General features: G+C 39.2%; 1 protein-coding gene across 3 annotated transcripts in view; it reads left to right on the top strand.

Annotated features, from left to right (window-relative positions):
* The first annotated feature begins 10,315 nt into the window (after positions 1–10,315).
* Positions 10,316–16,130, top strand: part of LOC146373653 (neprilysin-like) — a 33,185-nt gene continuing 27,370 nt past the window's right edge. The window contains exons 1-3 of one of the 3 annotated variants that reach the window (XM_084950884.1): positions 10,316–10,804; positions 13,846–14,022; positions 15,327–15,362. In XM_084950884.1, the coding sequence (XP_084807010.1) occupies positions 10,762–10,804; positions 13,846–14,022; positions 15,327–15,362 (256 nt within the window). In that variant the 5' untranslated portion in view covers positions 10,316–10,761. Of the gene's footprint in view, positions 10,805–10,833; positions 13,266–13,845; positions 14,023–15,326; positions 15,363–15,399; positions 15,542–16,130 lie in introns of those variants that run through there. The other 2 variants (XM_084950885.1, XM_084950886.1) reach the window with 2 other exon arrangements.

The following is a 16,130-nucleotide window of genomic DNA, read 5'->3' as shown; positions in this document are numbered from 1 at the left end:
ACAGAGGGGAAAACAAGCGAGGGTGAGGAAACAAAGTAAACCCAAATAGAAGCGTAGGAATTTCGGTGGTGGTCGACAGATCATGTTGGAGTGTTAAGACAAATATTGCTTGAAAATATACAATGTCCACTCACAGAAAACGGCACACTGTAAGAGGTGACAGCATGCAGCAATGCTGCTACTCACGAGGAAGCTTGTCACATAGTAGAGTGGTTAGTCACACAGCTCCAACCCAGATACCACACAATTAACTCTACGATTCCTGCTGATTCCCAACGAACGAAAAAAACAGTTTTGGAACTGGTCTAGACATGTCTTACATTTTGATCAGGAGGTGTATTCAGTGAAATCTCTTTTCAGTGTCTGGATTAGGATAAATCCCACTGTACCTGCATTGTTATGTCCCCACATTTTGTCAAGTCTTGATTCCTGCTGGAACATGTGGTGTGATGACAGAATGAATATAAAAGGCACAAAAGAATATAATCTGTGTGGAAATCAAGTCATTGCTACCCTAAAGATAACATCCTATGCATGGAGTGATGTTGGATTTAGTGAAGTGTGCGATGTGAATGGATATCACACTTGTACTTGAAGCTTTTTGAAAAATCAGTAATCCGTGAGAGCAGAAGACAGAAGTATAGATACTGTTCCGTTATGGCTCAGTCAAGGGATTATTGCATAAAAGCATGCCTTTGTCCCATTTTAGGAGAAGACTGACTAAGAGCCTTCTCAGAAGAAAGAACCGTAATTACTTATGACAGCATTATTGAATTGGAAAAACACTGGTAATGAAATGAGTCAGGATGTAACAGGAACTTTCGCAGTGCCTGTATGTTAAATAAGTGCTTTACTAATGGTTTTTCTGGATGGTCAGTGCTTACGCAATCCAAACCGCCAAAGCCATTTTTTGCAATTTGTATACCCATGAATAATTTGTCATGCTTTCTTGTTAATCTATGATGCACAAGTAAATGATTCAGTGATCAAAATTTAACCTATTTGTCAGAATGAGCAAACTTTCTGTAACTCTGTAACTGGACTGACACACACATACCTTCATACATATCACTGCCTCAAGCACTTATCTGCACAATCTCTCTCTCTCACACACACACACACACACACACACACACACGCGCGCACCTTCATACGTCAAGCTACGTTTTGCACAATGCTCAGTCTTTTGCATAACCCACTGTCATTGTTGCACTTTTCTAATGCACTGTTGTGTCTGTATTGCTCTGTTCTGTCTGGTGTTGCACTGTCTTTGTTTTGTTTTTGTTTTGTTTTTTCTTACAATTTTTGACTTGACTTGAACTCTTTATAAAGTCTTTCCAAATTGCAAACTCTTTCAAAATTAACGCTTCAACGTTTGTATTTTCCCTGGAGCCGATCTCAGTGCAAACCATTTTGTTTTTAATTTAAGTGGCAATCTCAAAGATTTCTGTCCTGGTTGATTTGGTGACACCCGTAGTTACTAGTGGTAACTCCAAATGCACTTTAATACTGCGTGTGACAAAGTGCTGGGACCAGAAAAGCAAACTATTGTTGTTTTGATAAAGAAGTCAGGCAATAAATCGAGCTTTCTCCATCATTCTGTGAGCAAGTCTGATCTGATTTAATGCTGCACACGGCTTGAGTCTGCAAACAGCAGAGCACAGTGAAAGGACACAGTAGTTACCTTGCTGAGAAGTTGGTGGTGCGCAGCCTGTCGCCTACAGCCCATTGTGGCTGCTCCTTCTTGTGCTATTAATCTGTGCAGTATTCTAAACTGAAAATGAATGATGTCCTTTTTGTATATACATTTAGCACTGACCAATAAAGGTAAGTCCTAAAAAGACAAATAAAATATTGCATTTCATGTGACTGTGTGTTACTGCTTCATAATAAAATGCAACTTGTAATTTGCCAGTTAAATGTTTCACTGTGAAGTTGCAGCAGGAGGAAATATTGATCCATCCATTTTCTCAAGCAGTTGAGGATTGAAGGAGGTTCGTGGGGGGATAGGTCACCAGCCTATGGCAGGGCTAACACACAGAGACAACCATTCACACTCACACTCACACCTACGGTCCATTTAGAATCACCAATTTTTATTTTTATTTTTATTTTTTGCCTGTCCCGTTTGGATCTTTAGCCATCAGAATTGTTGTCTGAAGGCCAAGAAAGATGCCAAGCGGAATTACTTTACCAAGTGGATCATCATGGCCATGCCATATTGGTTCATTTGACTGACCTTTATTATAATTATGTGTTTATTTTATTAGATTTTCGGTTGTTACAGACGGGACAGACATGACTGGGGGATAGGACAGGGAGAAAGAATGAAAGAGGGGGAGAGAAAGAAAAATAGAGGGGAGAAGAGATGGTGAGAAAGGGGGGAAGAAAAAAAAGAAAAACAAACAAAACACCTGGATCACCTGTATGAAGATAAAAAAAAAAACAGAAGAGAAAACAAACAAAAAAGAGCAACATAATAAATAAAACACCATCACAATAAACTAGCTAACAGTAGATAACAGTAGATGCTAAATATTACATGTTATTGTGCAGCACGCAAGATCGACAGAGCACAATGTGCTTTGAGGTTCCTTGGCTGCACATTGCAGCCAAGGAAGGTGTCTATGAACACCTGTGTACACACCTGTGTGGATCAGCATGCTTGTATTCAAAAGGTTTCTCCATGTAACGATCTGCTAGGGAGTGTGGGGAGCCATAGCCCCGTCCCCCAGGGCATGAAATGGGTATGGAGGAGATCCAGGCTCCAGATATCCTGAGATCCCAGAGTACGAGGACCCGAGGAGGACCACTAAAGGGGCAACCGTGCCACCCTCCTGGGAAGAGCTGAGGAGAGCCCCAAACGAGAGGTCACCCAGCAGCCACGGAGCAGAAGCCAGAGGGGGTTGCAGTAACGTGCCCGTGGGCTCTGCCAGCAGCCAGCTGTGCCAGAGAGGACTGGGCCTCAGGCCCAGAGGCCAGAGGCCTGAGGGCACCCCACCCCCCGGAAGGGGCCCAGCCAGGCCACAGGCGCCAGGCCCCGCCAATCGGCCACCAGGAGTGAGCCGGTACATACATGAGCGCCCAGCCCCAGACACCAAGAACCACCAACACACCAGCGTCTGAGGGCATCAGCCACCAGCAGGGAGTGTGGTGTAGACATGTAGAATCACCAATTAACCTAACCAGTTTTTAGACTGTGGGAAGGAACTGGAGTATCTGTAGAGAACCCACACAGACATGGGGAAAACATGCAAACTCCACACAGAAAAGCCCCAGTCTGGTTTTGATCTCGCTGTGACTCAGTGGTGCTAACTACCTCACAGCTGGGCCTCAAAACACAATTTACATTTTGCAGTAATATAACAGCAATTATCCTGTTTATATCTAAAGACAACCAATTTATAGTACTTCATGTATAACTATCATCTGAAAAAAAAAAACTATAACTATCATCTTACTTAACAGACCTTTATTTTAATACAAATCTTCAAGATTGCCAGTTAAGATCATTTAATTCAGAACTGCTCCTTGGTATTTCTTTTACTAATTGTAGTTAATTCTCTGAGACAAGCTGTTCAGGTCCAAGTCATTCATGCTTGTGGACCAACCTCTGTCAGATCATTTGTGTAGTAAGACAAATTGTTCAGTGGTGGACACAGTGAAAGGGTTTATCACTTCTGAAAGCTTGGAACAGAGGTGCCAGAGGGTGGAACACACTCAGGAGCAGGCTTGCTAAATGGCCATGACTGATGAGCACTATTAGATAATTCTTCTGGGTCATGCATAACCAATTCAGACTAACTCAGGAAAATACACTCATGAGCAACACACAGAGATGCATTTATATATTTATATGCATTTAACCAAAAAATAGTGCCGATTAATGATATGCATATTTGTTTCTTTGATGCATCTTATAGAAAATAATTACAAACGAGAGTCAAAAATATGGCTGGATAAGCCCGTATTTGAAGCCAATTAGTCATAAATGAAACTGGATACCTCTTCATAGCAGAGTGGCTTTATCCCTTGCACACTGGAATTCAAAGAGGAACACATACTGTACTGAACCAGTAGACCTCAGTCTGGGAAGTGATCACACTAAGTCTGAGATCAAAGCTGTGTAGCAGCAATCAACTTGACCTCTTCAACCTCCAGCTGTCAGCAAGTGAGAGTTTTTGGAGGGACAACTTTCTCTGTGTGTGTGTGTGTGTGTATGTGTGTGTGTGTGTGTGTGTATGTGTGAAGGTGTGTGTGTGTGTGTGTGTGTGTGTGTGTGTGTGTGTGTGTGTGTGTGTGTGTGTGCATAGCTGTTAATATATGAGAGTGAAAAATTGAGTAAACAAGGACATGTGGGGCTGATGTGAAACACCTGCCCAGCCACAGTTCTGGACCTAAGATTCTAAGAGAAGTTACTGGCCTACTGGAAAAGCAGGTGAAGAAAAGTAACAGCAGCATCAGTTTAGAACTGCTGGTTGACATGTATTGAACTGGTGTGACATAAGATCTCCCCTTTGGAGAGTCTGTAGCTTGTTAAATGTGAAGTATTGAGTCTGTCACTGAGCTACAAGCCAAGTCCAAGTGGTGCCTCTAGGCAGGAAAAGGACAGTTATAGCCAAATTATGAAGATTTTCTTATGACATTATGATGGGGTAAGTATATATGTCCTTCTCCCTTTGGGCTGGAGCGAGGGAGGTTCTGAACAGTAGAAGCATGTGCTGTTGCCTGTTTTTGGGGGCCCCAATGAAGGAAATTCAACAAAGAGGTAAAACACATATATTACCAAGTCATAAAATTCAGATTGATGCAACTCGGCACAAAAAACGCAGTTTTCATTAATTTAAATGATAAGAGTTTATCACCTCAGCAGTAGAGTCAGTACAGCAAACTGGAAATACAGAACACTCTGGTGGGACTCCTGTCCTTCCTCCTGTCCTTCTCCTGCACCACCTACCTGTGACTACACTTGTTACAAGTTGTTGTTGCTACTGCTACTACTATTTTGCTGCATCTGTTTTTTTGTTTTCTTACTGACTTCTTCCACACTAAACTAAACTAAACTAAACTAAACTAAACTAAACTAAACTAAACTAAACTAAACTAAACTAAACAGATAATAAATCTCAGCACAGCTTAACAAATGTGCACAGCTTTAAAGGCTCACTTTCTTCCACTCTTTTAATTATGGAAAGAAATTTGCACCAAAAGGGTTGCAAATGTGTACATAATAAGAAGTAATCTGACCACACATTAAAACAATTTTACAAATGCGTATGCCCAAACCTGAAGAAATACTGATCCTTTTTGCACAATTTATTAAGTTAAGCTTTGTGAATCAAATAATTTTGTCTTAAGTTTTCCAGTGAACATCTAAATTATTCAGACAACGCTTGGAAGAAAGTGCTGTGGTCAAATGAAACCCAAATCGAGTCCTTTGGCATCAACTTGACTCACTGTGTTTGGAGGAAAACAAATGTAGAGCATGACCCAAATAACACAGTTAAACATGGAGGTGGAAACATTATACTTTTATATAATGTGTGTGTATATATATATATATATTTATATTGCTAAGGGTACAAGGTGACTTTGACTGTGGCAAAGTTACAAAGTCTTCCAGCAGGACATGGTTTCAAAACATACTGCCCAGGCAATAACGAGGTGGCTAAAGAAGAAACACTTTAAAGTCATGGAGTGGCCTAGCCAGTCTCAAGACCTCAATCACACTAACAAATCATGTTTTTTGGGAGATCAAATACTTATTTCATTAGATAACATGCAAATCAATTTCTAATGTTTATGTAATGTGTTTTTTTCTATATATTTTGATGATATTCTGTCTCTTTCCACTAAAATGATGCTACCATAAAAAATTAGAGGCTGTTCATTTCTTTGTAAGTGAGAAAACCTAAAAAGGCAGCAGGGGATCAAATAATTATTTCCTCTGCTGTATGACTTTAGTTTGAAGTTACAGTATACATGCGAGTTGTTAGTGAAGAGTTACCTATTCATCTACTAAGCAGAAAAAAGGAACACACTACCTTCTGAGACACACATTTGTCTTTTTAGCTGCTAACACTCCATTATAGTGGCTTATCTTTTAAGTTTGATGTTTGGTGCTAGGGGCAGCAGCGTCTCCTCACATTAAAAATGGGTTCAGGGACTCAACCTGCTGCTTGGTAATGCTGAAAAGCACAATATTAATAGTAAACCAAAAATACTAATGACTTCAGAGCCGACACATTAAACTGAGGGATCCTAAAACATGTGTGCTAATTCTCCTCACTTTTAGTACTATAAGTAACCTTGTTCACATAACTGTTCATATATTTATAACCAGCATGGTCGGTTGCAAGTGCTGACATGCATTAGAAAAAGTATCAGGTAGTAAAGAACAAAATGTCTCTAGAAAAGTGTGTAACAAAGAACATACTGAGCTTAAACTAGCACTGCATTTATATAATGTCATATTTATCAAAATATAATTTTTTTTACTTTGAGGAAAAAAAGAGAGTTTATCTGATTGGGAAAGAAGTTTTTTGAATCGGTTTGCATTCCTTTCCACATCAGGAATTCTTAGAGCAGCTCACAACTGCAAAGCAAGAATGGACAAGTGAAGAGGGTAAAGAAACTGTCTTTTGAATTTTCACAGCGTTTATGATGACTATCGATAATCATAAAAAACAGTGACGCAGACGAACGCACTCGCAGTTTGCCTGCAGGCCTTTTTGTCAGACATGATCTCTAAGGTGTGGTTACCAGTTTTAAAAGGGTGAATTTAACCCAAACCGTGATATTTATCTAAATCTGATCACACTGCAGCTGAGAACTGGAAATAGGATAAGGGAAAAGAACGCTTTTATGCCATACAGCCTTGCTAGCGGAAAGCCCTGAAGGCAAACTTCTTTCAGGAAGACGCAGGAAAGAAAGAGGAATAGATATTTGCCCCACTTTTGCAATTCAAACAGAGCAAGTGAAATTATCAGCACAAACAATCTCTGCACAAATAATGAATATAGTAAAGAACACTGTATATTAACGGGTGTGGGTGTGAAATTGTATTATTGATAACAAAAAGTTATCACAGTAAGCACATGGCGGAGATTATGTTTTTTTATTAGTGGTTGGGCTTGGCCACATGGTAGTTATGCATATGATTCAAAGCAAGGGAATAAATGTAAGTCACTAACAAATACATGATATACATGCTTATGGAAGGCATTTGCTCAAGTGGAACAGCTTTGATAATATTCCTGCACTCTATGTATACATCTGCCTAATACTACATATAGTATTTCCCAGTGATTCCAGTAAATCACTGAAGAGTTAGTGTCGTGGAACTGTAAAATAACAACAAATGAATTTTGTTAGTGTAGTGCAGAGTATATCCAATTCCTTGTGACAATAATTCATAAAAAATAAGAACAAAACAGTCTGAGCCTGTCTGGAAATACTGAGTAATCTGGTACTTTTAACCATTTTCCTGTGTTTTCTATGTTTTGCATTTCTGTATTCCTCTGCAAGCCGCCTCATGACTGTCACAAAGCTTGGGCTGAAAGTCCATCTCTATGAGTGACAAGGTTAGTAATGTTTGTGTAGTAAATGTGAGTCATTAATCTTGTGGCTGTGTTTCTGTGGATCTGTACTTTGGGTGTAGATTATGTGTGCATGTTTATGTGTACTGACAGCACATTTTGAGCTGAATTGGACGGCTCGTCCGTTGCTGATAGTAGAGGTGCTCCCGTGACAGTTTCTGAAAGGAGCTGCTGATAGTACAACCCATCTGAGCGACCTTGATACAAACCGAAAACCCTTCGTACCTTGGCTCCTCTGGCGACAAACGCCTAACACTTAGACATCAGTTACATTAATTACGAACAAAGCATATCTTTTTAAAATTGTGACAAACTGCCTGTCCTGTGTGATTCACAAGCATCCATCTATTTGTTTTCTTCAGCTTATTCACAAGTATATGTCTACCAAACGCAGAAGTGGTTATTAGTCACAGTTTTTGCTTCCAGTTGTCTGGAAATCAATCACATCCACAAAATTGTCGCGCAAAACTCAGCTGATGAATCATCTAATGAAAATGTGGACGTTTTTATTTTTATTCTAAGAAATAAATGGTACTAAATTGAATTAAAATGACAGAAAGGCAGCATTTGTTTTTATTCAACCCATGCGATGTCCACGAGGGTAATTGATGCATATTTGTATCTGTGTAATGCCATTTAGAACTGAGATGGTAAACATGGAAATGAGCTTGGATGAAAATCATTTTAGATTAGCGTGGGACACCGTTGAGCTTGAAAAATACAGCCTACCTAAAAAAGACCCAAAGACCTAAAAATAATGAAAAGAGTGTGTGTCTGTATGTTTGTGTCTGTTTTTCCACACATCGACCTATTTTTTACAACAAAAGACTTTTTAATACCTGTGTCACCCCAGGCACAGCGCAATTAAAATCCAATACTCTCCAGGAGTCCATAACATGCTGGGTTTACTGACAGCGAACAGAGCTCAAATGGCCAACAGAGAAGGGGCAATAGGTTTTATGTGAAGAGCACAGAAACACAACGATGGAAAATATGATCACAGTGGTTGCACTCCAGGCAAATGAACATCCTTTAAATGCACTGACAGACAGCTGCTGTGAAAACCGCTGTCAGTTCAGCTTCACAGATATTCAAAAGATATACACAGATGGGAATTCCTTGGAGGGCATGCCTACTTTTTTGTGATTGCAGGCAATGAAACATGGACAGGATAATTGGGTGACATTAAATAGGCTTGCTTATTTTTTTTTCCTGGTGTAATTCACATGATTGATAGTGGAGCTGACAAAGTAGCTTATTGTGATCTATGACCTTCTGTTTTATTGTGATAAGGTCTTTTATCTATAATGACAAGAGCTAAAGAGGAAGTAAGGTCACATAGTTATACAACCACAAAAGCTATCTAAGAAAGAGCTTGGGGTGAATGAATGGATCAACAAAACTATAAGTACTAGGCTTTAAAACTATAACACAGGAGAGTGATGTTTATTTTTTGAGTTTTAAACCGAGGGAACTATGAGCACATGTTTATTTCCCCACCCATAGCAATATTTTTTTCTTCCTTAAACTCCATCAAGCAATCGTTTTTTCTCAACCAGGACTAACTGGACCATTCTATTGAATTTGGACATGCACGAAATAGTAATTTGGAGTTCTGGATCTTAGAGTTTGAGTGCATTTTGCAATAGGTGTAACTAAATCATGTCTCTTTGACAGGGTAGTCCATCTTTATTACAATATTGTGAAATGTTTATTATACTTACTAATAAATAAATAAATAAATAAATAAATAAATAAATAAGACATGAATAAATGACATCATTCATTTTCCAGTGTCATGTAGTTTCTACCCCTCTCACTTTCATGCTGACTTTCACTTTCAGTTCAAACACCCTCCACTGTTTGCAGAAGTTAACTGGTCTTACAGGAATGGCCCACTGGCGAACATTGTTGTTAAATAGTAAGTGGAGTAGGAGCAAAAGGTCACAACTAACTCAACAGTCACATGGAGAATATAATAAATTTAACCAATAGGCACGATACTATGACAAGGCCAAACAGCTCTCATACATCCACAGATATATTTAATATAACACTCCCAGCCCTGGTAACATTAAACATGATTTAGGTAGAATAGACTGACAGTTTAAAAAGAATTAGACAATCTCTATTCACTGAGTGTTGAGATCACTCCACATAGACGGTGTAGATTTTTATGGTTCAAAGCTTGAATCAGTTCAGTTCAATTCAATACAATTTTATTTATGTAGCGCCAAATTCGGAACAACAGTCGCCTCAAGGAACTTTATTATTCTAAGATAAAGACCCTGCAACAATAAGTGGTCAATGGTGAATCAGTGGTGAATACATGTTTTATGTTTGCATCTTTAGGACTGTCTAGGCCTCCAGGGACAACAAAAAAGAAACGAAAAGAAAAGAAAAGAAGACTAATCCACGTGTCCCTATTGCCTGCATGTCGATTGCATTATTACAAATCATTTTTTCTTGCATATGTAAATCAATGCAGGCAATATTTCCATTAAAAGCTGCTCGTCCTTATTAATTCAAATTATGCATTTTAGACCCATTAAGCATAGTGTAGCTTAAAAACAGAGAATTTGCTGTACATTTTGCCATTATTGCTCAGGCTTAAAAGCTACTAAAAGCTCTATAAGTAGGCTATACGAAATAAGGTACACATCAGTCCATGGCACTGTTCATCTGAATCTGCGCCTTGGGGCTATTTAGGCACCACTAGTAGCAAGTGCAGCTGACAGGGTCACTTCTAAACGTCGCCCTAGCGGAGGAGGCAACGACTCTATGGACGGCTAACTTCAGAGGGCTACTTCACTGCTTTACTGTATGTCACGGGCTGTATAAATATGGGGTCTCCCCTGTGTGGATCACACAGTTGCGCAAGACTCTGATGGATCATTTTCAATTCAGCGATCCTCTCTGGGTAGATGTGGTATAGTACAGTAGGTAGTTGTAGAGAAGGGTCTGTGCGTGAGTGTGTTCGTTTGTGTGTTCTTGTACTCCTAGAATAGACAGCCAGAGGAAAGAGAAGAAGGAGAAGAAGAGAGGCGGGATCGGTTTGTGTCTTGTTGAAATCCCGGGTGAAGCAAATAGATCGTCTGGAATAGATCGATCAGCAGTTCGCGTTCCCTCCGTGGATTTGATGGATGTTTGATCAGTGGATGTGATGCCCATATATATCATCGACCGTAAATTTCCCGACATATCTGGTAAGTCGCTCACGCAAACCAAGCGCTCTTGTAAAGCTGTGCCATCTGTGTGCGTCGGCGCCTCTATGTGTGTGTGTGTGAGCGTATGTGTGAGTGTGCGCGCGTGTGTGCGCGCGCATCGGTTTTGCTTGTGCGCCCGTGCTGCTTCAGTGACACGGGGCAGCGTGCACCAGTTGATCATGCCACCCCCCTCGGAGTTTCTGACGTGCAACAGGAGATGAGGAGCTGGCACGCATTTCTCGGTTGCGAAGCACGGTGTGTGCGCTGAGGCTTATTTTTCCCCCCACCATAGTTTAAAACTTAGATGCATTTGGTGCGTCAAGAAAACACTGTTCCAGCTGGGTATCCTCTAACCTCTCTGTGATACTAGTGCACTGTATTCCAGCTGTGTGGGGACTGGTGGTGTTGCTGTAAGTTTGGTGTTATATCCCTTTAAAAGTTATTTTTACTGTTGCATTCACACTGCTTTTGCAAAAACCATTTGGACAGCAATTTAAGAGGTGGACTTCATTTCATCTAGATCACAGCACCTTTGCGCACAGGGACTCTTCACTCAAAGATGATTTTAGTCTTCAGTGTGCAGCTATAGGCCCCGCGCTAAAAATCATATCCCAGAGAAGGTGTTATTTTCAGTTAAAGTAGGCCACATTCCTCCATGTATTCAAACCCATTTAGACTCTGGACATATTAATTGCTCACATATATGTAAGTTGTAAAAAAAAAAGTGACTTTGCAAGTAGTGTTGTGTCGATTGTGTATGTGTGCGTGTGCATATGGGCACATGGGTGTTTTCAGGTGTCTCAGTGAATGATGGGTTTAATTTTGAAGGGGTTTGTGTGGTCTCACAAGATTTGGGCTGTTTATGTTTTAGATATATCAAGAAAGGCAGACAGAGTGGGAAAAAAAGAGTTTTGATTTTTGTGGCTCCTTTCATAAACTATAATCTTAAAATACAGACACAGCAGTGCATACTTTTCAAATACACTCTGAGCCACAGCATTAGAAAAAAAATATTGACTGCATCCTGTAACTGGAGTAGCAACATTTAACATGGATTAGGTGTTCTCTGTCACACACACTGACAGAGTAAACATCTTTAAAAGCATCACTGTCACTGCTAACAGGTCCCCTTAACCTAACCAGATCCAATGTTAATGAGTAAATGAGAATAACCTTACTTTAAATTTGTAGCCCCAGAAACACAGCAGTAAGCATAATGACAAATAGAACACGAGTGGGACAGTATTAGTGCTCCTATAGGACTCCGCTAAACGTGTCTGAATACACTTTTAGGGAGTCACTCAGGACCTCTCAGTGTCCTGCTCAGTTTTTCTCTCACCTTTTCTTCCTCTTGCTCTCAACTCTTTTTGCACATTCCTTCACTGCGTCTTTATGTTCAGTTTCCCTTTTAATATATTTTGCAGACATTCGACTTCTTGGCATGCAAAGTGTCAGGAAGCGTGGCTGAATATAATATACAGCCTCTACAATGCTGACATGCACACATGGTTTTATTAGAGCTGTGGGACTGCTGTCACAGTGATGTGTGTGCTCGCAGACAAAGTTTCTGCCCCCTCCTGCAGTCTGAGAGGGGTTGACAGGAAGTTGCGACTAACATATCAACTTGTGTCATCGTACTGTCTCATCTCCTTTTTTTTATCTTTTCAATCACTTGTTTCCCCCCATATTTTCCCTTGCCTTTATTACAGTTGTAGAATCAAATCCAGTTGCCACTTCCCTGTAGTAAATCTTGGTGATGTCTTACATGCTTTAGTTTCGGTGTAGAGTTGGGAAAGCACCCTGCCTGTGGGGATCTGTGCCTGGTGTGTGTAATAGTGGCTTATCAGGCTGGATAACAGCCATAACCTCAGAGGTTTACTTTACCTCTGGTTATTGTTTAGTCATGAAGTGGATTGATAGGTGAATTTACATCCAGCAAGACTGTTGTTACATTTGATAAATGTGGATTGGGGGTGTGTGGGAGTACAGGACATGATGTGTGTCTGTAGTTGTCTGTTCGTTCAAAGAAAGTTAGGAGACTTTGTCCTTTGGTCACGCAGCGCTCTCATCTCAGCCTGCATGTGGCAAGACCCACCCATCTGCATAGACACCTCATGACACTATAGCTTGTAGTGTGTATGAGAGCATGGCTGTGGATGAGTGTTTGTGTGCAGTCACTGAATGAGTGCATGTCTGTGCAGCGTTGTTAAAGGATTAAGGATTAATTGCCTTCAGAGATAGACTTAACTACTTGTTTCATGAACTTTGTAAAGTTCTCACTTGGCCCCGGAGAGGAAAACAACACTGCATAGAGAAGAGCAGAGGAAAGGTTCTGCTTGTTTTCTGTTCTTCAGAAGTGTGTGCTTCCTTCTCTGTTTTTGCGTTTTGTTCTTTTGTTTTTGTTTTTTCTTCTTCTTTTGCTTTCCTTTTTTTTTGTTGTTGGGAGCGTACAGTCACCAGGGTAAGAACTTCCATTATTTTCACCTTTCACTCCAAAAAAAAAAAAGTTTTTACGGTTTCTTTTTCACCCCTCATTTGTTTTCCTAACATTGCCGTGTCTTTTATCTCCTTTTAACTTTTTTCCCCCCTTTTTTTCTGCATGTGCCTAAGAAAGCAACAAAAAGATTCAACTAATACCTTTCATGTTAGAAAAGTACATGGTCCAAAAAAAAGAGAAAAAAAAATTCCCAAACTTTAAGGTTCCCAAAGACTGGAATTTTTAGTTGTACTTATATTTTTGGCTCACTGCTATTATCTGAATCCATTCATTTTGTTATATTTAGATTGAATTATTATTTTTATATTAAATTATTGAATCATTTCTAATAAATGAAAGCAACATTTGCCACAAAACTGCAAAAATGTCCCAATGTGCCAACATTAAGTTACTTATTTTGTGCAACCAGTATACACAAACTACAAACGTCAGCATATATGCATTTTAAAGTTTTTGCTTACTAAATCAGAATTTGTTGCTCATTAGAATAGCTGCTGATTAGTTTCCTCTCAGCTGACTAATCATTTCAGTCAAAACTCCGTAGGTGAGTTGATACAGGCGGCAGTTGAAGAAGGAGTGCCAAGAATGACAGAGACCAACACCCCCAAATCGGCTAAGAAGCTCCGATGGACCTCCCTGGAGATCGGTCTCATTACTATTGTCTCCCTGCTCTTCATTGTCATCATTGCCCTCATCATCCTCTTTGCCACACAGAAGACGGGTGAGTGATCTAACAACAGAAGACTGATAAAGATAAATAAGAAATATCAAAAACCTTGAGTAGCTCAAAGGACAAACATTTTTGGAGTTTTTGTCAGGCTCATGTTGATGAAGGTTTTCTGCACCTAACAAAATCCTTATCAATACAAATGCATCAAGTAATTAAAAATACTTTTGACAGCCACCGAGTGTTACTGAGCATTTTTTTTCATCTTAACCAAACTTTTCCAAACTTTTCAAGATTGCCTATAAACTGTGTACATGGAAGGACAATTGCTTTCAACTGAGTTCATGGTTAATGGTGAGCACAAAGAAGCCTGCTGAAGAGCAGCACTTTGTTCAGGTGATAGATGACACTTGAGCTGTGTACTTTAAAAACACAGTGCAGAAGTGCAGTCACTGAGACAGAATGAAGAAAACACTCTTAAAGGTCCTTTTTTTAAAAAGTTTCCATTGTGTTTTTTGGCACCTTTGTACACCCATTGTACGAAATCTGACCTCAGATGAGAATATATGTAAATATATTTTGATGTTTATTTCAAATCTGGAGAAATTATGATAAAAGGACACTGAGAAAACCTTTCTTTGCCAGTGGAAGCCAAATAAATTTGTTTCATTTGTCAGTTTTTTAACATATACATGAATTTTCGTGCTTTTTTATGTTCTTGATTTATTTTTATTTGAGTTATGATTTATTAAACTGTCACTTGCACATGACAGAAGGCTCATTTTACATAATATTAGGAGTTTCACATATATCACTGCAGATCCAGGGTTAATGGAATGTGGCACAAGCTATGTAGGAATAAATTAACAGTGATAATAGGAAGCTTATTTATAGATGTACAGATTAGATAATAATAAAAGGAATGTGAAAATTTGCAGGTTTAGAAAACAATCATCTAACAGAAAGAGGAATCAAATTAAGTTTGAGGCTTTTTATAGCATTTTGCTTCATAAATGTGTAAACTACCAAGTCATAAAGATTAAAGTTCAGTACCTTGTTTGTGCCCGTTCATGCACATAGCTGTGCGCACATCATGTGCAATTCCACATAACTCACGAAGCATTCTGTTTAAGGTCGTACAGTACTTTGTTTCTTGTGTCAGACTGAATTTCATTAACACTTTACCATCTAAATAATTCCTGATAGTGAGAGTTACACATGTTATTTGCAAGAAGAAGAACAAATAAACAAAGGAACTGAGAGAAAATGGAAATGGAGTAAGAGGAATAGGATATGACATCATGACTGATTGCTGCAAAAATCCCACTGAGTAATGATTTGTTTTGCATTTTCTGTAGATGAAATCTGCACCACAGCGGACTGCACACAGTCAGGTAAGCAGTGTTTGTTTGTGCATTCTCTTTAATGGCTCGTTCCGCAGGCTTTGATTCTTCTCAAGGGAAGACGGAGAAGATGGGAAAACTGAGTTTGCCTCATGAAGCCCAGGGATTTCAGACATACTTGGAGAAATTGTCACTTCAGATTCTCATAGGAAACAGAAGCTGAGAAACTGGTAATTCATTAAGCGGGTATAGATGAAGCAAACAGTCTAAAGCTGAAACTTCTTTTTCTCAGCATATTAAGATTTTGTTATGGAGTTCATTATTTCAACTGTAAATATTCTTTGACCACGTCTCCAGCAATAAGCAATCTTGCATAACGTTTATGAATATCACACAAAGCTGTTGTCACACCACCAATTTTTCTTATCTTTCTCTCTCTCTTCTTTTTTTTTTTATCATGATTCCTGTCAGTGAACATGACATTTTTACTAAAATTGTAAGAGTAGCTCCCAACAACTCTGTTGTTATCCTTAAAAAAAAAAAAAGAACCCCTGCCTCTCCCTTCATCTATACTAACATAAAACATTATTAATTTATTTTTTCACATTGTTAAAAACATCTCATAGGAGAGAAAAATACATGAAATACAAGATTAACTGGTTAAAACTCTACCTCCCGTTTCTAGCAACAGATGCTGATTCATTTCTGATGCATTTTTGGGGAGCTGGTGTCCCAGTTCAGTCAAATTTGACAGACAGCCTTGTCACAGGAGATCTCTGAGCTGCCTTGTGGAATTTAATTGCAGTTTAAAAAAAGTAT

This window comes from Perissodus microlepis, chromosome 14, assembly GCF_051167445.1.
Source record: "Perissodus microlepis isolate ML-2025 ecotype Zambia chromosome 14, ASM5116744v1, whole genome shotgun sequence".
Taxonomy (NCBI): domain Eukaryota; kingdom Metazoa; phylum Chordata; class Actinopteri; order Cichliformes; family Cichlidae; genus Perissodus; species Perissodus microlepis.
Note: the sequence above shows the minus strand (reverse complement) of the source record. Positions and strands in the feature narration are given on the sequence as shown.